The following is a 24,716-nucleotide window of genomic DNA, read 5'->3' as shown; positions in this document are numbered from 1 at the left end:
TATTATTGAACAACAACCATGTTCTCAATGAACCCAAAAAACTCATTAATATCAAAGCTGAATATTTTTGGAAGTAGTTTTTAGTTTGTTTTTAGTTTTAGCTATTTTAGGGGGATATCTGTGTGTGCAGGCGACTACTATTACTGTGCATAATTATTAGGCAACTTAACAAAAAAAAATATATACCCATTTCAATTATTTATTTTTACCAGTGAAACCAATATAACATCTCAACATTCACAAATATACATTTCTGACATTCAAAAACAAAACAAAAACAAATCAGTGACCAATATAGCCACCTTTCTTTGCAAGGACACTCAAAAGCCTGCCATCCATGGATTCTGTCAGTGTTTTGATCTGTTCACCATCAACATTGCGTGCAGCAGCAACCACAGCCTCCCAGACACTGTTCAGAGAGGTGTACTGTTTTCCCTCCTTGTAAATCTCACATTTGATGATGGACCACAGGTTCTCAATGGGGTTCAGATCAGGTGAACAAGGAGGCCATGTCATTAGTTTTTCTTCTTTAATACCCTTTCTTGCCAGCCACGCTGTGGAGTACTTGGACGCGTGTGATGGAACATTGTCCTGCATGAAAATCATGTTTTTCTTGAAGGATGCAGACTTCTTCCTGTACCACTGCTTGAAGAAGGTGTCTTCCAGAAACTGGCAGTAGGACTGGGAGTTGAGCTTGACTCCATCCTCAACCCGAAAAGGCCCCACAAGCTCATCTTTGATGATACCAGCCCAAACCAGTACTCCACCTCCACCTTGCTGGCGTCTGAGTCGGACTGGATCTCTCTGCCCTTTACCAATCCAGCCACGGGCCCATCCATCTGGCCCATCAAGACTCACTCTCATTTCATCAGTCCATAAAACCTTAGAAAAATCAGTCTTGAGATATTTCTTGGCCCAGTCTTGACGTTTCAGCTTGTGTGTCTTGTTCAGTGGTGGTCGTCTTTCAGCCTTTCTTACCTTGGCCATGTCTCTGAGTATTGCACACCTTGTGCTTTTGGGCACTCCAGTGATGTTGCAGCTCTGAAATATGGCCAAACTGGTGGCAAGGGGCATCTTGGCAGCTGCACGCTTGACTTTTCTCAGTTCATGGGCAGTTATTTTGCGCCTTGGTTTTTCCATACGCTTCTTGCGACCCTGTTGACTATTTTGAATGAAACGCTTGATTGTTCGATGATCACGCTTCAGAAGCTTTGCAATTTTAAGAGTGCTGCAACCCTCTGCAAGATATCTCACTATTTTTGACTTTTCTGAGCCTGTCAAGTCCTTCTTTTGACCCATGTTGCCAAAGGAAAGGAAGTTGACTAATAATTATGCACACCTGATATAGGGTGTTGATGTCATTAGACCACACACCTTCTCATTACAGAGATGCACATCACCTAATATGCTTAATTGGTAGTAGGCTTTCGAGCCTATACAGCTTGGAGTAAGACAACATGCATAAAGAGGATGATGTGGTCAAAATACTCATTTGCCTAATAATTCTGCACTCACTGTATTAGCAGGCGGGCTGCACTGACTGCTGGGAGTAGTGTTGTTAATGTAGTAGTAGCTACTAGGCTGCATTGGCTCTAGCTTATACTGTAAGCACTAACTGATGTGGTTGTTTTTTTAATTGGAAAAGAAAAGTGTGTTTTTAATAGGCACTCGAACGTCCCATTTATGCCAGTGGGATTGACCAGTGTAGGCTGCCGCTGTGGACTAAGCACAAATGTAACTCATCGTCAGCTCCTTCTGAAAAGAGTAAACCTTTATCTTAACCAACTACTACCAGGGCGCTGGTGTGTATTTCATACCTACATCTATTTTTCTTGCAGTGAAATGTTTAGACCTCAGATCAGCCCCAATTCCCGCACCTTCACACCTTAGATAAGCCCTAATTCCTGCATCTTCACACCCCAGATAAGCCTCAATGGTGACCAGATGGTTACCAGTCATCTCTATAACCGGCGGCTGGTAAGCATGAGATCAGTGATTTTTTTTTTTTTTCCGATCTCGTGCTTTCCAGCCTGTAGGAGAGATGTGGGGTCTTATTGACCCCATATCTCTTGATAAAGAAGACTTAAAACTGATGAAGAAATGAAATTTAAAAGAAAGTGTAAAAATACTCTTCAGTCGATCGATCAAAGATTCCCGGATGGACACACCCTTCTCTCTTCTTTCTTCTCCTGTTTCTTCTTTCTTCTATCTCTAGTGCCTTGCCCTTGTGGATTCTCTGAATTACACCCCATCCCCCCCCTTTTTTTTTTTTTTTTTTTTTAAACCTAGACCTTTTCTGTAGTGTTGGGGACTAAGGGCTCCCCTACCGGGGTCATTTAGGTTTAATATATGCTGAAGGTATCTTACTTGTTATGATTTTGAGCTGCCCAGATCCTCTAGTTGTGAGTTTACTCGAACCTGAATCCTACGAAGTGACTCAGCTATCTTAACTATCTGTAAAATGTGTTGTCTGATGGAGAATTTGGGCTCCGAGGGACTTCAATATCTAAATATTGGTCATTGATTGGCCTTCAGTATTAGTTATTTTATGTAGAGGGGCCGCAATTCAGGATCCATCCCTCAATTTGGGTCAATAATGGTTCTATATTTAGTATAACAAGCATTTGTTGTACTGTGATATTGTCTATATGCTTGTATGCCTGCTCATATGTTACCCAGTATCATTTTTCCTCTTACTTTTGTTTGTTATGATTGAAATTATATATATATTTTTTTTTTTTTATTATTTTTTTTTTTTATATATATTTTTTTTCTGTTTGTTTTCCCCCTTTTTTTGTTTTACTTTCCTTTCCCCCTTTTTTTTTATTTTTTATTACGACTTACTATGTGCAGAGCATGCGAGGATTGTTCGCTGCTCTCTGTGTTGACGCATATAATCTTTACTTGAAAAACAAATAAAAATCATTGAAACAGAAAGTGTAATAATAAAGTAAAATAAAATGCAAAAAACATTTTTAAACGCCTCTGTCCCCTGTAGCTTGCGCTCAGAAGCGAACACACACGTATGTAAACGGCATTCAAACCACACATGTGAGGTATCGCCGCGTGCGTTAGAGCGTGAGAAACAATTCTAGCTAAACTGGTAACCTGTAAAAAAAATTAGGCATCGCCTATGTAGATTTTTTAAGTGCTGAAGTTTGGCGCCATTCCATGAGTGTGCGCAATTTTAAAGCGTGACACGTTGGTATCTATTTACTCAGCGTAACATTATCTTTCACATTATAGAAAAAAAATGGGATTACTTTACTGTTTTGTTATTTTTCAATTCATGAAACTTTTTTTTTTTTTCAAAAAAAGGCGTTTAAAAAAGCGTTAATAAAAAGTTGCAACAACCGCCATTTTATTCCCTAGGGTGTCTGCTAAAAAAAACATATATAATGTTTGGGTGCTCTGAGTAATTTTCTAGCATAAAGATTATGATTTTTACTTGTAGGAGAGAAGTGCCAGAATAGGCCCGGTATGGAGGTGGTTAAAGGGGTTGTAAAGGTACATGTTTTTTCACCTTAATGCATTCTATGCATTAAGGTGAAAAAACATCTGATGATTAGCGCCCCCCAGCCCCCTGTTTACTTACCTGAGCCCTCGAAAGTCCTGCGTCGTGAACACGCTGGCTTCTCGGCCGGGCTTCTTGGCTCTTCTCGGCTCATTCATTGGATGATTTATAGCAGCACAGCCATTGGCTGCGCCCGCAAGCTAACCCCCTTGGGAGAGCGCTTCCCAGAAGGAGGTTAGCTCTTGCAGGGACGAGCTAAGATAGCCGCAGAGGAACCCCAGAAGACGAGCATTTGTGCAAAACCAGCTGCATAGTGGAGGTAAGTATGATATATTTGTTATTTAAAAAAAGGAACCTTTTCCACCCCTTTAAATATTAACAGTAGCGGCTATACGGATCCCGCACTGCCAGGTTCCGGCTGGTAAGGAGACATCCATCCCCTTATCAGTGCCCCGTTTTACACCTTCTTTCCAAGACACGGGTGGTCTATCTGCGGATGGCATGCTAGATTAAAACCGTGAGCTATGACCCATTGAGACTGTATGAGTTTGCTGGTGAAATGTCATATCTGGTATATGTTACCTGGTCAAGTGTGTTTTGTTATCAAATCCAGACTGTCTACTGTTAACACTGAAGTTGTCTTCAATTAAAAGGATTGTTTTTTCCCAATATATTTTCTACATCAATTATTTTTCTTCATCCTCATCATTTGGGGTAATTTTACTGTGTGGACTTCCATGAGCGCAGATTTTTTTTGGTGTTTATGTGTATGATTGGTACTTCCCGGGTACCATTAACTCTGCAGCACTGGACTGTCCACCTTACTTCGCACACTAGGGCTTTTATGTTGTTATTCTGGGACACTAGTTTTTTTCCCACATAGATAAGGTTATTTACATTAAGCTGAACCCTTTCATATGGTAAAAAGGCTATAGTTTCCTATTATACAAGCATCTCCTGCTTTGCCTATAATTGACATAGTCTATATCACCCACCTTGTTTCTTTCTTAGCTCTTGTGTCTCTTTATTTGTTTACAGTGTGTACTTTCTTATTTCAGGTGGAAAATGCCAAGAAGCTTTCCAATATACAGATTTCGCGGTTGACTGACGAAATCTCCGCTTTGCAAACAGTATGTAGATCTCTGTTGAGTGTGTCAATTATTTCTTTACTTTTTCACTCTATACATTTATTTACCTGGGAAAACATACACACATACTATACTGTATCTGTGCCATATACAAAATATGTATATATATATTTTCGATATATTTAGCTTGAGAAAAGTCAAAAAAATCTTTAATTGCCTTAGAAATATTGATGAACTTTAATGTGTTATACATTTACATAACTTTTATAGATTTTCTTTTAAATACAGCTAAAAAAGGTTCTTGCAAGTTTGCAAATTACTCATTTAAATTTAAAACGATTCTCAGTTTTGTCTAAAATTTGATATTTTCAAGGCAAGTTAAATAGGTCTATAGTCAGTGCGACTCCTTATCATTCAGTACTGCTTAGTGCTCATTAAACACAAATAGTACCATTTAACACTTAAGGGATAATTTGAGAAATGACTGTAAAATCTGTGGATAAAAGTGTTTCCCTTTCATTTACTATAGTGTGAATAGTTGGGCCATTTAGAATCTTGCAAGATAATTTCCATCATCATGCAGCTTCTCAAAAAGCTATTCCCTTAGGATAAAAATATCCCCAAAAACCCAGGCAGAAATCATTGCTTCTGACTTTAACCATGGGATCATGCATAGTCTGAATGTCAACTTACTCTTGAGTTATAGTAGTCACAAATGCATATATATATATATATATATATATATATATATATATATTCATACTGTAATTTCTTCTTAAGATCTAATTAAGACATAATGTCCATAGCAACCAATCAGTTTATTTTGTCATGGAAGACTGAGCTGCTGTGGGCATAAACTCCTTTTTTTCTATGACAGCAGCTTTCCAGGTTATTTGGAACAAAGAGTAATGTTGGTAAAATGCAGCAACAGTTATCTCACAGTTCTCAGAAATTGACCAAAGTACATGAAAATATATTAAAGCTACCCTGCGGTCATGTAAATATATGTAAATAGACAGCAGACTCTCTATTTCTCTGAGCAAGTGTTGCAGATAAGTGATTCCACAAGGCTAGTAAGCATGTAGTAGATTTGCTTTCACCAAGGGTTACCAGATTTTAAACCCTAGACCTTAACCAACAGAAAAAAGTAATCAATATAGCCAATAAGGAAAGGATGGATGTCATTGTAACCAAGAAAACAGTGAAAATTGACTTCCCTTCAGATATCAGATTTCTGGTATGAGTTTTCACAGCTGCTCTCAAGAGATTGCTAGATAGCTGTGATATGAAAGAGGGGGCAATACAAAGTTTACAACAGTTTTTATGCATAGCTACTATAGGATTGTTAGAGGAATGGCATAGTTTACTATAAATAAACTCATATATTTATGAAGAAAAGGGGAGTGTAGTACTGCGCTGCCGAAAATAGTGAAATTAACAAAAAAGCTGCCAGCACCAACAAACTGAATATTTGTGATAAGGTATGGGAAAAGGAACAAGTGCAGTGCTAATAGTAAACCAAAGTGATGTAAAACAAGTTGGATGCAATATAGAATATAAAAAAAATAGTGAATATACATGAAAATATCACCAATACACGTGGTTAAGTGCTGATAGCAAATATGACATAAATAAAAAAATGTCTTTGCAACAAACAATTCCAAAGCATGGGAACTCAACATAGGTCACACAAACGTGCAGGGATATGAATGATGCTGAAATCAGTGTCATGTGCATAATAAGATGGACAATCAATGTTATAGTCCACTGGGCCAAAAAGCTGGTATAAATCCTGGCGTTATGCAGATAATATCACCACTTAAATGAAATGAAGAAAACCACCACCAAGGAGAAGAAGATGGGTACCCTTCTTCATGAGATGTGGACTCCCCCACAGCAGTGGTGAGTCAAAACAGCATAAGGGTAGTGTCTGCTTCTGAAGGCGATCCCTCCAACGAACGGCTGGTGCAGATAATATCACCACTTAAATGAAATGAAGAAAACCACCACCAAGGAGAAGAAGATGGGTACCCTTCTTCATGAGATGTGGACTCCCCCACAGCAGTGGTGAGTCAAAACAGCATAAGGGTAGTGTCTGCTTCTGAAGGCGATCCCTCCAACGAACGGCTGGTCAAGGATTTCCAGAAGGCAATGCAGTCAGTGGCCCGTGGTAAGTCCGTGATGGAACGGAAAGTTGGTGTAGTGGCCCCTCGCATGGATAGCGACCAAGATGTGAACATGTAGATCAAAAAGGAAAAAAAAGAAAAGGAAGCCTCCTCATGGCGTAGTTCAATAATAAAAAGGTTTAATAAAAAGGAGATTGTACAACAAAACACCCTCCGGTGTGTACAATGGATAAAATGTGATCACAAAGTTTAAAATATGGTTAAGCGCAATAGTAGGCAGAGAAATCCGACATGTTTTGTTCTATTGAACTTCAACTGGGGTGTAACTGTGCCTACAAACGCTGCCCTTATAAATGTAACAAATAATTGAAAAGGGCTGTGTTTAATCTCAGGAAGTGGCAAGTGGTTTGCACCTCAAGCCTCCGTCTCATCAGCCAATCATAACACCAGAGAGAGAGGGCGGCTAATAACGTCAGGTAGACGCAGCCAATAAAAAACAAGAAAGGGGTGTCAAATGAATGCGCCGCTATATTAATTAAATATGTGACAAAGGTGGAAGACCAAACCTCGCTATGGGGAGCGACATGCGCCCGCAGCATATGTTTACCTAAGTGGCTATAGGAGAAACTGGTCTGTAGGAGGGGGAGTGATCTTACTTCTGAGGTCACATGACCGACGGCGTCATCTAAAGAGAACCAAGCCTCACTCAGGAGACAAACACAGCCGTCTCATATACAGAGCAGGACATCGCCATGGTAATGGAATGAAACTATCTGCGGAAATTGATCACATGACCTTGCAGTGTAACAGAAAAGTTAGAGACTGCAAGGATTGCATCCCATTGGCCACTGAGTGAACAAGGAGGAGTGTCATCATTGCAATACAACCTCGAGTGGAGCGGGGAACTAATCAAAGGGATGTCAGTGCAACATGAAAATACATGGACCGTCACCTCCTAACCCGCCCATACCGTATGCTCTGAATACTCCCTCCCCATGGTCAGCAGGCCACAAATGGGGCAATATTGTGAAAACGAATCACCGCAAGGGCTGGTAAAATTAATAATATAAAGACAAAGATATAAATGCACATCAGAATATACATATGCAAATGTAAATCGCATTCATATACTAAGACTGAAATGGTTCAGACTACTCATCGAATGACTTGAATAATGCAACAAAGTATCACATAAATGATTAAAAAAATAAAAAATAAAATATGAAAAATGAGAGAAATATCCAGAGAACAAGGGAAAAATTTGCGTGATAAAAAAAAAAGAACAAAAGAAAAGGAAGAACGGGAGAGGGACACTCATGCTTGGTTAATGAAAGCATTAATGTCCCAATCCACGTTCATTCCATGTGGTGTATAAGTTTTGAGTTGATATATCCAGAAGGTCTCAAGTTTAGAGACTCCTCTGCGCCTAGAGTCACCTCTCCAGTGAGGGACAAATTTGTCAATAACCTGAAACTTAGTACCAAGTGGATTTTGATTGTGATAGTGAAGATAGTGTCTGTGCACACTATGATTAGTGCGCCCTTTTTTGATACTAGCAATATGCTCGTTAACTCGCACTGAGAACGTACGTATAGTACACCCTACATATTGCTTATGACAAGGACATGTAATCAGATACACAATGTATCGTGTGGAGCATGTCGTGAAATGTTTCATTTGGTATTGTCGACCAGTGCTGATAGACTCAAACAATTCAGATTTCTTTCGACCACATGTGTTGTGTAGGCATACATTACATTTTCTACAAGGGTAATAGCCTTTCATATGGTCGAAAAAGACTGGCTGAACAGGTGCATCTATTACATTTGGGGCAATGAAACCACCCAATGATTGTGCACCCCTGAAAATAACTCCTGCAGAGTCTGGGAGGACTGGGCCTAAAACTCGATCACTTTTGAGCACTTTACAGTGTCTCCTGAAAATGTCCTGAATTTGTTTATGTTGAGTTGAAAATTATGTAATAAGGGACCACTTGAACTTATTATCAGATGTTTGCTGAGTATGTTCCAACAGTAGGGAATTCCTATCTATAAGGGACACTTTCTTAATTTCTTCATCAATACTTTGTCTATAAAACGATTTTTAAGGGTGTTCGCTTGATCCTGGAAAACCGTCAAATCTGTACAATTGTTATATGGTTAAATGTGCCTTTTGTTTGATAGGAATGTGGTGAGAAGCAAAGTCTTATAGAACGTCTTTTAAGAGAGAAGCGAGCTGCAGAGGAAGAGCTGGATAAGGTAAGACAGAATGGCAACGGGGTGTCGGGCGCTGGAGTGCCTCCTGTAATCCACTCTCGACACTGAGAGACTATACTTTGGGTGGGATTATGTTTGGGGGCCTGGAGAGAGAGAGAGTGTGAAAGAGTATGATCAGGTAAGAGGGATGGGATTAAACCTTGACTGTCATGCCCAGCAACATTGGGGAAGATTATGGGGAAATAACTTTCACTGCCACTGACCACCAGTGCAGTGGGATGGAGGTGGAATTAAGTTTCACTGCCAGTAGCCATAAATGTGAGAGAGGGATATAATTTCACTGCCAGTAACCAACAATGCGGGAGATGGAATTTCACTGCCACTGACCACCAATGTGGGGGGTTTAACTTTCATTGTCACAGAGCACCAAAGCAAGGGTCGGGGGAAGGGGGTTACATTTCACTGCCAGTAATCACCAATGTGGAGGAGGGGGTAATAGTACTGACGCCAGTGCTAGGGGCTATTACTGCGTTGGCTGACACCAATGATGGGGAATTTTTATTCCTGACACTGAAACCAATGCTGGGAGTTATTAGTGCATCCACTGACACCAAGTGCTTTGGACTATTATTGCATACCTCACCCATTACTGACATAATGGGTGGGGATTATTATTGTGTTTACTGATACCAATGCTGGGGGTTACTATTGCGATCACTGACACCAATGATGGGGGTTATTACTGTGTCCACTGACACCAAAGTGTGGGCTTTTTGCGCCCACTGACATCATGGGTGGGGGTTATTATTGCATTCACTGGCACCAGTACTTTTGGTTTTTATTTTGCCCACTGACACAAATGCGTGGGCTTCTTTTGCTCACTGACATAATGGGTGGGGGTTATTAGTGCATCCACTGACACCAATGCTTTTGGTTTTTATTTTGCCCACTTGCACCAATGTGTGGGCTTATTTCGCTCACTGACATCATGGGTGGGGGTTATTAGTACATTCACTGACAATAGTGCTTTTGGGTTTTATTTTTCCCACTGACACCAATGCGTGGGCTTATTTCGCTCACTGACATCATGGGTGGGGGTTATTAATGCATACACTGACACCAATGCTTTTGGTTTATTTTTTTACCACTGACGCCAGTGTGGGGCGTTATTGTACAGAGAGAGAGAGGCACAGATTGGTTAAAAAAGGTGCAACTGCCAGAAATACTTTTATTTTTTATTTTTCAGAAATGGGAAACCATAATGAAAGGTTACTTGACTACTGCCTTTATAGCCTTTCTGGGGGATGTTTGTATAACTGATTTAGGGAAGATAGATTGTAAGTTTCTGTGCTGTTCTGTCTGGTTTGTAAATGAAAGATAGCCATGAAATACATGTATATGCTGCTGTATCAAATCAATGCCATTCATTTTGAAAACATTCAGTGTAACAAGATTTAGCTTTATTTTTTATTTTTGTGGCATTCTTTAAATAATTTTCTAGTTTTGTGAGTTTTTAAAGATGTACAGTTTTGTTGTTTACTAAGTCTAGGCTTTTCTGTGCCATCTGTTTACTTGTGTGCAGGGTATACTTTTGTGTCTTTTGTTCTTTTGACTTGGCCCGTATCCAGAAAAAACATTTCAATCTCTCATGGTGATCTAGTGTCAAAAGCATCCAATCTATTGTTGCAGGTGAATCAAGAAGGCTGGGGGAATGAGAAAGATTACAGGAAGCTAGAAGAACTACAACAGCGATGTCTCATTGCAGAACGCTGTAAAGATGACCTCCAGATAAGCCTGCGTGTAGTACAAAAGAAAATAAAACAATTGGAACTGAAGTGAGCAAACCCATTTTACCATCAATTATAGCTGAAAAAAGCCAAGTGCTGTAAAAGCTTTTTGAGATTACTGTCCTACAGGGAATTGTACGTACATCATTTTGAGATAGGGCCACATGTTGACTAATTTTACTTTTCAGCTGTGCATTTTACATATGGAAAATGTCTTGAAAAGTACAGACTCTATATCCTGTGATTTCGTAAAATACAGCTACAGTCTGTGCACATTTGTTATACAGGTTTACTGTAAAGCCCTAATCGTTGGAATGTGAATGTTTAAAATAATTTTTTTCAGCTTTTCTTAAAGTGGATGTAAACCCAAATTGTTATGTCACAATGTACAGTATACGATTTCCTATCATCTGTGCCCAGTCTTGACACACAAAATTAATCCAGCTCTGAGCAATCCTCTTTTATTGTTCAGTGAAATAAAACGGACTTACAGAGAAAAACCTTAGTCCGTTCTGCCCCCTTTCTGTGAGTGACAGGTTATGTACATATCTCATGCACTAGCTGGAGACAGGTATTATTTTTTAATTCCCACACCCACTCCTTTTCTGAAGTCATGTGGTTACTTTTCTGGTTTTTGACTGGATGTTAGTGATCATAGCAGAATTTAGTGTAAGGAATACACAGAAAAAAATGCATGTTGACAAGGGGAGTGTAGAGGAGGCCGGGAAGTCTACTGACCTCACGACTCCACCCACAGAGCTCCAGACATCAGATCCACCCACAGAATCTGCAGTTTTTCAGTTCTTATAACAGAGGGGAGACATTTGACAGATACATGCAGGAGATGTGTATATCCTTATAGATCAGCACTATGGCAGTAGTTTAGAAAGGATGAGAGTGGGTTTACATCCACTTTAAGGCTGAATTCACACTGAACTGACAGCTGCTGAAGAGGTAAACCAGCAGCGATTTACCCTCCAGCGGCAGTCCGCTCCGACTGCAGTTGAGTGTGGTGCGTGACTTTTTATTTTTTATTTTTTTAACAATAGTTACAATAGTGTTACTTTGTTCATGTTGCTGTACAGAAACGTAATCCACTGCGCTGCTGTATGTGATCCTGTACGATGCGCTGTGATAAAATACATGCATTTCCTCGCAGCTCGGGTGTGCGTTGCAGTGTGAACAGGACACACAGAAAACAATGTTTTTTTTTTGTTTGTCCTAACAGTAAACCCCGGTCAATAGTAATACAAAATACAGCATTATGCAATAAACATTCAGTTTGATCAGAGGAGAATTGTTTAGAGTATATGTAAGTCCAATCACTGAAATCTCACATAAGCTTTAAAAAGTTAAAGGAAAACTCCACTTTTGTGGGAAAAAAATGTGTTTTCACACACCTCTCCCCGTTCTTCAGCTCCTGTGACCGATCGCGGGACACCGGCGGCGATCGGGTCTGCGGGTCCCGCGGGTCGCGGGCACTTAAAGGGGACGTACAGGTACGTGCCTGTGCCCAGCCGTGCCATTCTGCCGATGTAAATGTGCAGGAGGCGGTCCTGAAGTGGTTAATGCAGCTCTGTAATCATTAAAATATCCTAAAATTAACTTTTCTCTTATCGTCAATGGACGGACACAGCCTCTTAAAGTCTTGACAAGTGGGTTATGTTCCTGTTTACAGGAGAAGAATAGGCAGAAACATGTTAGATATTTAGATACATGTTATTTTAACAGAGTTGTACAGCGCCGCCCAGGGGGCAGTCCCTCCGGACATAACCCACCTCCCTGCAGCATGCAGCCTTAGTTTTCGTTCTGCCCAGCAAAGGAGAAGGACGTATGGCTCCCTTTTGGGCCCAGCGCCCTGAGGAAATTATTTTTATTTTTTTTATTGAAAAAATCTTCTATCAACTGTCGGCTGAAAGACAGGCTGGATATATAGATCCTTGTAGTCTTCTCAGTCCGGCCAGCGAGCGTGAGCACACCGTTGCAAAGAGGCTGGGTCTGCCACAACATACCCCATGACTCCTGGGGTGGCCGGTGAGCTTTCCGCTCCGAGGTCCACGTATGACTGGGCTGTGTTGTTGTCTCACCCACAGTGGACTGGGCCGACAGCTACCTCCAACGCGGTTGTATGCCTGTCTGGAATGCGTCAGCGGCCCGGATTCAGATAGAGATACGACGGCGTATCTCCTGATACGCCGTCGTATCTCTGAGTTCCGACGGTCGGATCTATGCGGCTGATTCATAGAATCAGGTTCCGCATAGACCTCCCTAAGATCCGACAGGTGTAAGTGACTTACACCGTCGGATCTTAGGCTGCAATCTCCCGCTGGCCGCTAGGTGGCGTTTCGTTTTTTGTACGCGACGAATATGCAAATGAGGAGTTCCGCCGATTCAGAAACGAACGCCCGCCCATTGCTTTTTTTTTACGTCTCTTGCGTTCGGCTTTTTCCGGCGTATAGTTACCCCTGCTATGTGAGGGGTATCCTATGTTAAGTATGGCCGTCGTTCCTGCACCGAGTTTTGAATTTTTACGTTGTTTGCGTAAGTCCATTCAGAATACAGCCGGACGCAAGTTCGCTCACGCCAAAACCAATGACGTCCTAGCGACGTCATTTGAAGCAATGCACACTGGGAAAAATCGCGGACGGCGCATGCGCTGTTGGATCGGTGCGGGGACGCGCCTGATTTAAATTGTAGACGCCCCCTAGCCGCGGAATTTGAATTCCGCGGGGGGATTTACGATACGCCGCCGAAAGTTTTGAGGTAAGTGCTTTCTGAATACAGCACTAGCCTCAAAAACTTGCGCCGGCGGATCGTAAATCAGATAGATTACGCGGATCTAAAGATCCGCTAATCTATCTGAATCTACCCCAGAGATTCCTCGTGTGGACGGATAAGTACAGTCCCTCCCGCTTAGGTGGGTTGGTGCGGCTGAGCATTCCTGGGGTTCGGGGGTCCTCCTTTCCTCCCTTCCCTGCTCCTTTTCCCTCTGCTGCATTACATTGCTGCTGTCAGGGGGCGCCTTACTGAGGGAACTGTGGTGCGTCTGGCCTGCGTTTTTTAATGCTGGGGTCTTTTTAAAAGAGAAGTTTTGGCCGCTGTTTAGCCTCTTTAGGCTTTCCCAGTTTAAATGCTGTGTTTTGCTGCCATTTTGGCGCCGGCGGCGCAATTTTTTAGGTGATTTTCAGCTTCTATTGAAAATCCCATTGGCGGCCATTTTGTTGTGTCCATGCTATGACGCAGATTACTATTGCGGTCGGCCGTGTCTGGCTCTATTTTCAGCGTTCGGCAGCCATCTTGGCTGAGTCTTTGGCCTCTAGTGCTGGTTCCTACGGCGCGCAGCACAGGTCTCCTCACGAATTGCCTCACAATTTACCTCACAGTTTTTCTTCCTCCCACACAACGCTGTGTACTGAGGGCGGGCAGCGGCGCTGTGCAGTCTCCTCCTGTGGTGGTGAGTCCCCTGGGTAACCCCCCGATCAGCGCAGCAGGAGGGTGGGTTTTTTGTTCAGGTCTCAATAGGGCCCTGGGAGCTTATGTAATGGAGTCAGTATCTGATTCTTCTTCCCCAAACTTGACAGAGATGGCAGCTGGTGCTCATGCACCTGCGGTTCCTATAGACACTTTGTCGGCAGTCCCGGAAACATTTGTTGCCAGGGTGGAAGCGGCGTGCGGACATAAGGGGGGTAAAAAGCACCCCCTCCCCCCGCTGTCCCCTGGGGAATGCTCTGAATCAGACCAGGACCTGGCTGCGGCTCAGGTCCCTGGTTCTGTTTTATCCGACGATGTGGATCAGGACCTTCCTTGTGAGGAAGACCCCTTACTTGGGTCGGTGTATGACAAGGCACTTGTCAGTGCGCTTATCAATGCTGTAAGGGACTCCCTTAAGCTGGATAGTGCAGCTGAGGCTTCCGCTGAGGGCTCTGTCTTTTTTGGATCACACAAATCAGACCCTTCTGTGAAGGTTTTTCCTTATGTGCCCTTCTTTGATAAATTCATTGATGCGGAATGGGAAAAGCCGCCGAAGGCTTTTATAGTCCCTCACCACCTGGCGGTTCGGTACCCCTTTGAGGAGAGCCTTTTAAAAAAAAGTGGGCTTCTCCTCCAGTGGTAGACCCTCCGGTTGCCCGATTAAATAAGGTAACCACTCACCCTATTGAGGGAACCCCTGCTTTTAAGGATCAGACTGATAGGAGATCCGAAGCACTGACCCGTTCCATGTTTACCATGCTGGGATCTGCCTTGCGGCCTATTGTGGCCACTACCCTGCTGTCTCAGACACTCACTGAATGGGCAAAAATTTTGCACCAGGCTGTGGAGGACCACCAACTCCCTCCCAAAGTTATTAGGCGGGCGGACCAGCTGGTCCAGGACCTTGTATATGTCTGTGATGCTTCAATGGATGCAGCACCCTTCATATCCAGGGCTTCTGTTGTGGCGGTGGTTTTACGCCGCCTTCTCTGGTTGAAATGCTGGTCTGCTGACCAGGCCTCTAAAAATAAACCTGGCGGATTTACCCTTCAAAGGTGGAAGGCTTTTTGGGTCCTCGCTGGACGACATTATCAAGGATGTCACTGGAGGGAAGAGCACACTCCTCCTTCAGTCCTCCAAGGGAAACGAGCCCCACCGTAAGCCGGTTCCTTCTTTTCCCACGCAGAAGCGTTAGTTTCGTCAGTCAGGGTCCGCGGGTAAACCCTCCCAGGCTCGGCTGGGGGACAGAAACTTCCCTGGGTACGTAAGTCAAACAAGCCGGCACCCAAACCCGCCACTGCATGAAGTTCCGACTCATGAATGGGGGGACGGCTTCGCAGGTTCACGACTCGGTGGAACTCTCTGCTCTCCAACCAATGGGTCTGCGAGGTGGTCTCTTCGGGGTACAAGATAGAGTTTCTTTCCTATCCCCCAAACAGATTATTTCCCTCAAGTCTCCCTCTCCTCCCGGCTCGTCGGGCTGTCCTGTTGGGGGCAGTACAGGACTTGCTAAGTTTCGGGGTACTTTTACCCGTTCCACAGGACGAGAGGTTTCAGGGATTTTATTCGAATCTGTTTGTGGTCCCGAAGAAGGACGGGGTCCGTTCAATCCTGGACCTCAAGGCCCTAAATGTCTTTGTGAAAGTAAGGAAGTTCCGCATGGAATCCATTCGTTCAGTGGTAGCTGTGCTCCATCCGGGGGACTTTCTGACGTCCTTGGACATCAAGGATGCACACTTGCATGTCACAATTTGCGCAAGTCACCAGAGGTTTCTGCGCTTTGCGATCGGGGAGGACCACTATCAATTTGTGGCCCTTCCTTTTGGCTTGGCGTCAGCACCAAGAGTTTTCACCAAGGTGCTCGCACCGATCCTAGCTTTGCTGAGACAGCGAGGCATTGCCATCGTGGGCTACTTAGACGATCTTCTTCTGAGAGAATTAGAGGAGGATGTGTCTATAGCCAGCCAGACCCTCCGAGAATTTGGGTGGGTGTTGAACGTTCAGAAGTCGGTCCTGGTTCCGACTCAGCGCTTTGAAAATATCTGGGGTTGATTCTGGACTCCTCGGAAGCAAGGGCCTTTCTACCCCTGGAGAAATTGCAGACCCTTCAGTCTGCAGTGAGAGTGTTGGCATCCCGCAAATGGTCGTCTCTCCGATTTTGCATGCGAGTTCTGGGCCTCATGGTAGCCTCGTTCGAGGCAGTACCGTATGCCCAGTTCCACACTCGAGTATTACAGAAGGAGATCCTGTCCAAATGTAACAAATCTCCATTGTCTCTGGATCGCCAGATTCAGGTCAGCCGCCTGGTCAGGGTCTCTCATAATTGGTGGCTGAGATCCCCGGCTCTTCGGTCCGGGAAGTTGTTCCTTCCCTTCCAGTGGACGGTGATTACGACGTACGCCAGCCTCATGGGCTGGGGGGGGCGTCTGGGGGGTCCAGTCGGCCCAGGGTCGCTGGACTGTAGAGGAATCCCGTCTGCCGATCAATGTCCTGGAACTTCAGGCGATCAGACTATGCCTCTCCTCGTGGTCAAGGAGGTTGCAAGGTCGTCCGATCAGGATCCAGTCGGACAATGCCACGGCGGTGGCTTATGTCAACCATCAGGGGGGAACTCGGAGCTCGGCTGCAGCATCCGAGGTTGCTCACATCCTAAGGTGGGTGGAAAGAAGCGTGCCGGCTCTGTCGGCCATCTACATTCCAGGTGTAGAAGACTGGCAGGCAGACTACCTGAGTCGCCAGATGCTGGGCCAGCGAGAATGGTCATTGCATCCGGAGGTGTTTCAACTCCTTTGCAGGAGGTAGGGCACACCAGACGTGGATCTCCTGCCCTCTCGTCTCAACCGCAAGGTGACGAGGTTCGTGGCCAGGTCCAGAGATCCTTGGGCGGACGCGTCGGACGCGACGGTATCCCTGTGGGGTCAGTATCGGCTAATTTATGCCTTTCCCCGTTGAAGTTACTTCCCTGGCTGTTCCGCAGACTGGAGGTCGAGGGGATCCCGATGATTCTAATCGCTCCAGATTGGCCCCGGCGTCCTTGGTACGCCGATCTCGTGCGCCTGGTGGCGGATGCGCCTTGGCGGCTGCCAATGCGGGAGGACCTTCTGTCTTAAGGTCCCATACTCCATCCTTCTTTAACGGCATGGCTATTGAAAGCCAGGTTCTAAGGGACCGAGGTCTTTCTGACTCGGTCATCTCAACCATGTTGAGGGCATGGAAGTCTTCTTCTTGGAAGATCTACCATCGCACCTGGAAGGCCTTCATCTCTATGTGTGAAGAGATGAGTTGGTGTCCACGGACGTATTCGGTGTCCAGGATCCTGCTGTTTTTACAGCGTGGAGTGGATCAGAAACTTGACTTAAGCACCATTAAGGGACAGATTTCAGCCTTGGCTGTGTTCTTTCAGTGGCCATTGGCGGCCCATTCTCTGGTGGGTATCTTTGTGCAGGGGGTTTGTCATATACTTCCCCCTCTTAGACCACCGCTTCCCCATTGGGATTTGAATCTGGTGCTCTTGAGTTCTTCAGAAACCTCCCTTTGAAGACATCAGAGAGATCCCTCTCTTGACACTATCTCAGATGGTGGCCTTTTTGGTGGCCATTACTTATGTCAGACAGGTTTCTGAGTTGGCGGCCTTGTCCTGCAAGTCTCCATACTTGGTCCTCCATAAGGATAAGGCGGTGATGCGCCCGCCACCTTCCTTTCTTCTAAAGGTGGTTTCGTCAGTTCACCTCATCAAGGACATTGTACTTCCATCCTTGTGTCCTCGGCGGGCGCGTTCATAGGGAGGTTACGCTTCATTCCTTAGACGTAGTACGTGCTCTGCGGGTGTACTTGTCAGCTACGGCTCAGTTTCGGAGGTCTGACTCACTTTTTGTGTCAGTGTCCGGTCCACAAAAGGGCCTGGCGGTCTCGTCGGCTACCATTTCTCATGGATCAGATAGACTGTCATACAGTCATTAAGGTGCCCGCCCCTTAAGGCCTATGCTCTTAAGGGGCGGGCACCCCCCTTTCCGATCACTGTACATTTGACCAGGGCAATTGATGCTTCCTGGGCTTTCCGACATCAAGCGTCTGTCTCACAGGTGTGCAAAGCAGCAACTTGGTCGTCTGTTCACACCTTTTCCAAATTTTTCAAGGTTGATGTGAGTGCATCTTCAAGGTTTTGCAGGCGGCTGTTTAAAGTTGCATCTCCTCCGTTGAGCAGCTCTGCTTGTTTGGTGTGAAGTTGTGTGTTTTTTACTGATACTGTTCCCACCCCTCGTTTTTGACACTGCTTGGGGACGTCCCACTTGTCAAGACTTGAAGAGGCTGTGTCCGTCCATGGACGGTAAGAGAAAATAGGATTTTTTGTACTCACCGTAAAATCCTTTTCTCTGTCGTCCATGGACGGACACAGCCCCCTCCCCTCCCTTTAGGTTTGTACTGCTTGTTACGAACTGAGGCTGCATGCTGCAGGGAGGTGGGTTATTGCGGAGGGACCGCCCCCTGGGCGGGGCTGTTCAACTCTGTTAAAATAACATGTATCTGAATATCTAACATGTTTCTGCCTAGTCCTCTTCTGTAAACAGGAACATAACCCACTTGTAAATACTTGAAGAGGCTGTGTCCATCCATGGCCGACAGAGAAAGGGATTTTAAGGTGAGTACAAAAAATCCTATTTTTTTAATGCAGACAGTAAATACATGAATTTTACTGTATTGTTCTTTTGCAAATCCTGTGCAGCAGAGCTTAGAGTGGGATAGGAAAAAACAACTCAAGGAGCCAATCAGTTCAGACAAGCAGCATGCTGCTAGGAGAAAGTAGAGTGATAGAGAGATGAATGTGTCACTGTGCTGCTTCCCCTTCACTGTCCAGCCACAGTATGGGTGCTGGTCATTGACGGCTTTTGTTTCAAGGAATTGGAACATAAGGACATTTGTGGCTAAAAACAAAGTATTGGGCGTGGGTGGGGGGTGTGTTTATCAGCTTTTGATTTCTAATATATAGAGTATTACATCAAAAATGTTTTTATTTATTTTTTTGACAATTCTTTAATTTTGTGATTGGGGCTTAGCTTTAAATGTATTCAATTATTTTTCCTTACCATTATTTCATGTATTTTGTGTATAGTGTGGAGGTTTGACCTCCAGGTCACATTTTAATTGAATTCCAAAATTTTTCTTAGCCTATACACTTGATACATTTGGGCTCCAAACCATGTAGAGGTCATAGTGTCAGTAACAGACTAGGATTTGCAGTGTGGTAACATTAGCATGTCAAATGTCAGAACATGTGCACAGCAGCAGATCACAATTTTCTGCTAGTTTCCTATTTTACAGATCATTACAAATCTGAATAAATCATTTTTGCATAGGTCAGTTAAACTTTATTATAGCAGAGCTATCATTAGATTTCACACTTTGGTAGTACATGTCAGTATTGTTAAATCGTACCAATATTTTTTGAGGAAAAAAAAAAAGAATTATTGTCATGGATAAAATTTCTACTCTTCTAAGTTTCTGTTGTAAATTTTGCAAAAAAATTATCTTTCTTCATAAATTTAGGTCAAAATGTATTCTGCTACATTTCTTTGGTAAAACTAACCCAGTGTACAGCGCGTTAACTTTTTTCAATTTTGTTATGTTGCAGCCTGATACTAGAGTTTAGGGTTGTCCCGATACCGATACTAGTATCGGTATCGGGACCGATTCCGAGTTTTTTCGGCGGTACTCAGACGCCGATACCCCGCCCCGATACACAAATAGAATACTTGGCTGCATGGGGGGAGACGATGGCTGCATGGGGGGAGACGATGGCTGCATGGGGGGAGACGATGGCTGCATGGGGGGAGACAATGGCTGGATGGGGGGAGACAATGGCTGGATGGGGGGAGACAATGGCTGGATGGGGGGAGACATGGCTGGATGGGGGGAGACATGGCTGGATGGGGGGAGACAATGGCTGCATGGGGGGAGACAATGGCTGCATGGGGGGATACATGGCTGGATGGGGGGAGACAATGGCTGCATGGGGGGATACATGGCTGGATGGGGGGAGACGATGGCTGGATGGGGGGAGACGATGGCTGCATGGGGGGAGACGATGGCTGCATGGGGGGAGACGATGGCTGCATGGGGGGAGACATGGCTGGATTGGGGGAGACGATGGCTGGATGGGGGGATACATGGCTGCATGGGGGGAGACATGGCTGGATGGGGGGGAGACATGGCTGGATGGGGGGGGGACATGGCTGCATGGGGGGGATACATGGCTGCATGGGGGGATACATGGCTGCATGGGGGGATACATGACTGCATGGGGGGATTCATGACTGCATGGGGGGATACATGGCTGCATGGGGGGAGACATGGCTGGATGGGGGGAGACATGAATGGATGGGGGGATACATGGCTGGATGGGGGGGATACATGGCTGGATGGGGGGGATACATGGCTGGATGGGGGGGATACATGGCTGGATGGGGGGAGACATGGCTGGATGGGGGGGATACATGACTGCATGGGGGGGACATGGCTGCATGGGGGGGACATGGCTGCATCTGGGGGGGACATGGCTGCATCTGTGGGGGGACATGGCTGCAATATGTGGGGGGACATGGCTGCATTTGGGGACACATTTAAAAAAAGTATCGGTATTCGGTATCGGCGACTACTTGAAAAAAAGTATCGGTACTTGTACTCAGTCCTAAAAAAGTGGTATCGGGACAACCCTACTAGAGTTTACATATTTTTTTCTCATTAATCTACACTCGGCACTCTATAACATCAATGTGAAAACAGGATTTTAGAAATGTCTGTGAATTTATTAAATGCCTTTAAAGCAGAGTTCCACCCAAAGTGGAGCTTCCGCTTATTTCTCCTGTACCTCGAGTACCTATTTTTGATTTGGAGCAATAGAGCTGACCTGCTGCAGTACATTTACATTAGGTGGTTGGCAAGTGGTTACAGGGAAGCTTTAGGCCCCTTTCACACTTGTGCGACTTGTCCTGCGACTTGGGACTGCCAAGTTGCATGACAAGTCTTACCCCCATGATTTCCAATGAGTACCATTCATATCTGTGCATCTTCAAGTCGCAGCAACTTCAAAGTAGTCCCTGCATTACTTTAGTCCGACTTTGGTGCATCTTGAGGTCCATAGAGCTCATGATTACGCAGCCATTGGTAAAATCGTGTGACTTTCAAGTCGCACAAGTGTGAAAGGAGCCTAAAGTATTCAAACCCTTTACTCAGAACTTTGTTAAAGCATATTTGGCAGCAATTGCAGCCTCAAATCTTTTTTGGTATGATGCGACAAGCTTTGCACACATATTGGGAGATTTTCTGGCATTCTTCTTTGCAAATCCTCTCAAGCTCAGTCAGGTTGGATCGGGACCGTTGGTGGATAGCCATTTTCAGGTCTCTCCAGAAATGTTCAATAGGGTTCAAGTCAGGGCTCTGGCTGAGCTGCTTCAGGACATTCACAGAGTTGTCCCTAAGCCACTACTGTTTTGTATTGGCTGTGTGCTTAGGATCCTTGTCATGTTGGATGGTGAACCTTCAACCCAGTCTGAGGTCCTGAGCGATGTGGAACAGGTTTTTATTGAGGATATCTCTGTACTATTCAGCTTTCCCTCAGTCCTGACCAGTTTCCCAGTCCCTGCTCCTGGAAAACACCCCCCCCCCCCCCCCCGCAGCATGATGCTGCCACCACTGTGCTTCACTGTTGAGATAATAGTGGGCAGGTGATAAGCGGTGCCTGGTTTCCTCTAAAATTGAGAATTGAGGCCAAGCTGTTTATTCTTGGTTTAATTCGAGAATCTTGTCCCCTACAGTCTGAGAGACCTTCAGGTGCTTTGTGGCAAACTTAAAGTGGGCTTTCATGTGTTTTGCAGTAAACAATGGTATCATGAATGGACACCATGTGATTGGACACAGTGGTCACAGATCGCGCTTCTGTGCTCCAACAGAAGGACCCGGAATAACAGAGCCCCAGAGTGCAATGTTTACTCCGAAAGCGGTTAAGAATTTTTACCTTAATGCATTCCTACTTTTATAAAAAAAAACTTTTCATGTTCAGCTCCCCAAAACCAAATCCTTACCTGAGCCCGACCTTTATCCAGCACTGCTCTCTCTCTCCTCACAGGACATGGAGGCAGCAGCAGGAGCCGTTGTCAATCAAATCCTGTGAGTAGAGCGCAGGGGCAGGGCCAAGTGTCAATAGACGCACACAGCCTGGCTTGGACTCGAGCCCACACTTCTGCCTTCATAGCAAGTGCTTCTCTATGGGGGCAGACAGAGAAAAGGAGGACCACTCTGTGCAAAACCATTGCACAGAGCAGGTAAGTATAACATGTTTGTTATTTTCTTTTTTTTTTCTTTTAGATTATAACTTTAAAATCACTTTAAATAGAAACACATTTGGTGAGGTACAACATATTAACGTAAACTGATATCTTGAATGTCAAGCTTAAATCTTCCACATCTGTCTGTATGTATAGATGTATGTACAGTATATGTGAGCGTGTGTAGTCTTTATTGTTAGTAGATATTTGTATCTCCAGTATTAGAACATTGGCCCAGATTCAGGTAGAATTGCGCGATATTTGCGGGGGAGCAGGGCAACGATTTTGCCCTGCGCCCCCGCAAATATTTTGCGCTGCCCTCGATTCACGGAGCAGTAGCTCCGTGAATTGCGAGGGCACGCCGGCAAATTTGCCCGGCGTAAGCGCGCGCAAGTTAAATGATCCCGCCGGGGGCGGGAATCATTTAAATTAGGCGCGCTCCCGCGTCAAGCGTACAGCGCATGCTCCGTCTGGAAACTTTCCCGACGTGCATTGCGGCAAATGACGTCGCAAGGACGTCATTTGCTTCTAAGTGAACGTGAATGGCGTCCAGCGCCATTTACGTTTCACTTACGCAAACGCCGTGAAATTCAAATTTCACGGCGCGGGAAGGCCGGCTATACTTTAGCATTGGCTGCCCCTACTATTAGAAGGGGCAGCCTTGCGCTAAAAGTAGCCGTACGGAAACTCCGTACCTGGCTTGCGCGGGGCCCGCGCAAGCTTGTGAATCAGTGGTAGTATGCAATTTGCATACTACATGCTAATACACAATGGGAGCGCCCCCTAGCGGCCCCCGCAAGAATGCAGCCTAAAATCTGCGAGGCATAAGAGCCTTATGCCACGCAGATTTTAGCCTGCAGTCGGTGTAACAAGGTTCCTGAATCAGGAGCACTCGTTACACCGGAGCAAGTAAGCACTTGCGCTGCGTAACCTATGGTTGCGCGGGCGCAAGTGCTTCTTGAATCTGGGCCCTTGTGTACAACCCTTCGCCTTGCTGTAGTATATTTTATTTACAAAAATAACGTGATTAGTCACAGGCGAAAAACATCTATGATTAGACCATCATTTACAGCCTGCTGTTTATGGTTCTTATCCATTTTTTGCGACTCTTTATTTTTCTACTGTAGATTTTCTTTTTTCTTTTTATCAGCGCTTTCTGCTTTCCATCTGCATAAATCTATATGTAATGCCTAGTTTCTGAAAAGTTGTGATTGCAGTTACAATTGTAATTCTCCAAAGGGCATATTTTTCTGTCTGAATCCAGACTACCTAAAGAGCCCTGCAGTTTGGATCAGATGCAAATCAGCCCTTACACATTTAAGCTATTGTTCCATGCACTGAATTAGTAACTGCAAGATGACAATATTACATTCTGATTTCACCTGCAGTCACTTTTGATTACGCATTATTCCTAGGCAGAACACATGGATCACAGCCTGCTGATCGGCGCCACTTAGGAGAATAGGTTCAGTCTGTATTTTGTCTTACATGAGTGTGCTGACTGAAAAGTAGTGCATATTGAAATGATGCAAATTACTTTGAAGGAAGTTTTTCCCTCTGTAAAATGAACCCTAGTTTGCTGGCAGTTTAAAATTATGCTTGCCAATGTGAAAGAATTTTGCCCATATATTGAATTGCTAATAGAAATGCTTATTGGCTTTTGTATATATTTTCTGTAATTATTATGACCGGAACTTAATGCCCAACTCATTGGGGGAAAAAAAGCCAGCATGTTTTGCCCTAGTACTCTGGGAGTCTGGGAGAAGTGCTCTAGGAATTATTTATGTATTCATGTATTAAATGTTTATCTATAAAACAACGTTTTATTGTCTACATATAGTAGAAAACCGTTAATAAACCTTAAAGTGATGCTAAACACAAACTGTTTAATTTACATTATATACAAATGTGTGAAACAATCAGCGCCACCCTAATAATTAATCAAGTGCAAAATTGCAGCCACTATACACTTTGAAATCACTACACACTACAAAAAAAAAGTGTGTGTGTGTGTACACCAAAAGATACACAAAGTGATAATTCAATGCTATACTTGAAGCTATTTATACATGCAATAAAATTCAAATTCATAATAAATGTCCCATAAATCAGCCCTTAAAATTTCCACTCGACTGCTCGCATTTGGCGAGTGGAATTAAGGGGACTGCAAGTGCTCTGGCTCAGCTTGAGCGG

The 24,716-nt window shown here is 44.4% G+C and overlaps 1 protein-coding gene across 2 annotated transcripts in view; it reads left to right on the top strand.

Annotated features, from left to right (window-relative positions):
* Positions 1-24,716, top strand: part of SCLT1 (sodium channel and clathrin linker 1) — a 274,496-nt gene that overhangs the window by 186,352 nt on the left and 63,428 nt on the right. For both annotated transcript variants that reach the window (XM_040330836.1, XM_040330841.1), the window contains exons 15-17: positions 4,573-4,644; positions 8,912-8,986; positions 10,634-10,779. In XM_040330836.1, coding sequence (XP_040186770.1) covers positions 4,573-4,644; positions 8,912-8,986; positions 10,634-10,779 — 293 coding nt within the window. The remainder of the gene's footprint in view (positions 1-4,572; positions 4,645-8,911; positions 8,987-10,633; positions 10,780-24,716) is intronic.

This window comes from Rana temporaria, chromosome 1 (genome assembly GCF_905171775.1).
Source record: "Rana temporaria chromosome 1, aRanTem1.1, whole genome shotgun sequence".
Classification (NCBI taxonomy): domain Eukaryota; kingdom Metazoa; phylum Chordata; class Amphibia; order Anura; family Ranidae; genus Rana; species Rana temporaria.
Note: the sequence above shows the minus strand (reverse complement) of the source record. Positions and strands in the feature narration are given on the sequence as shown.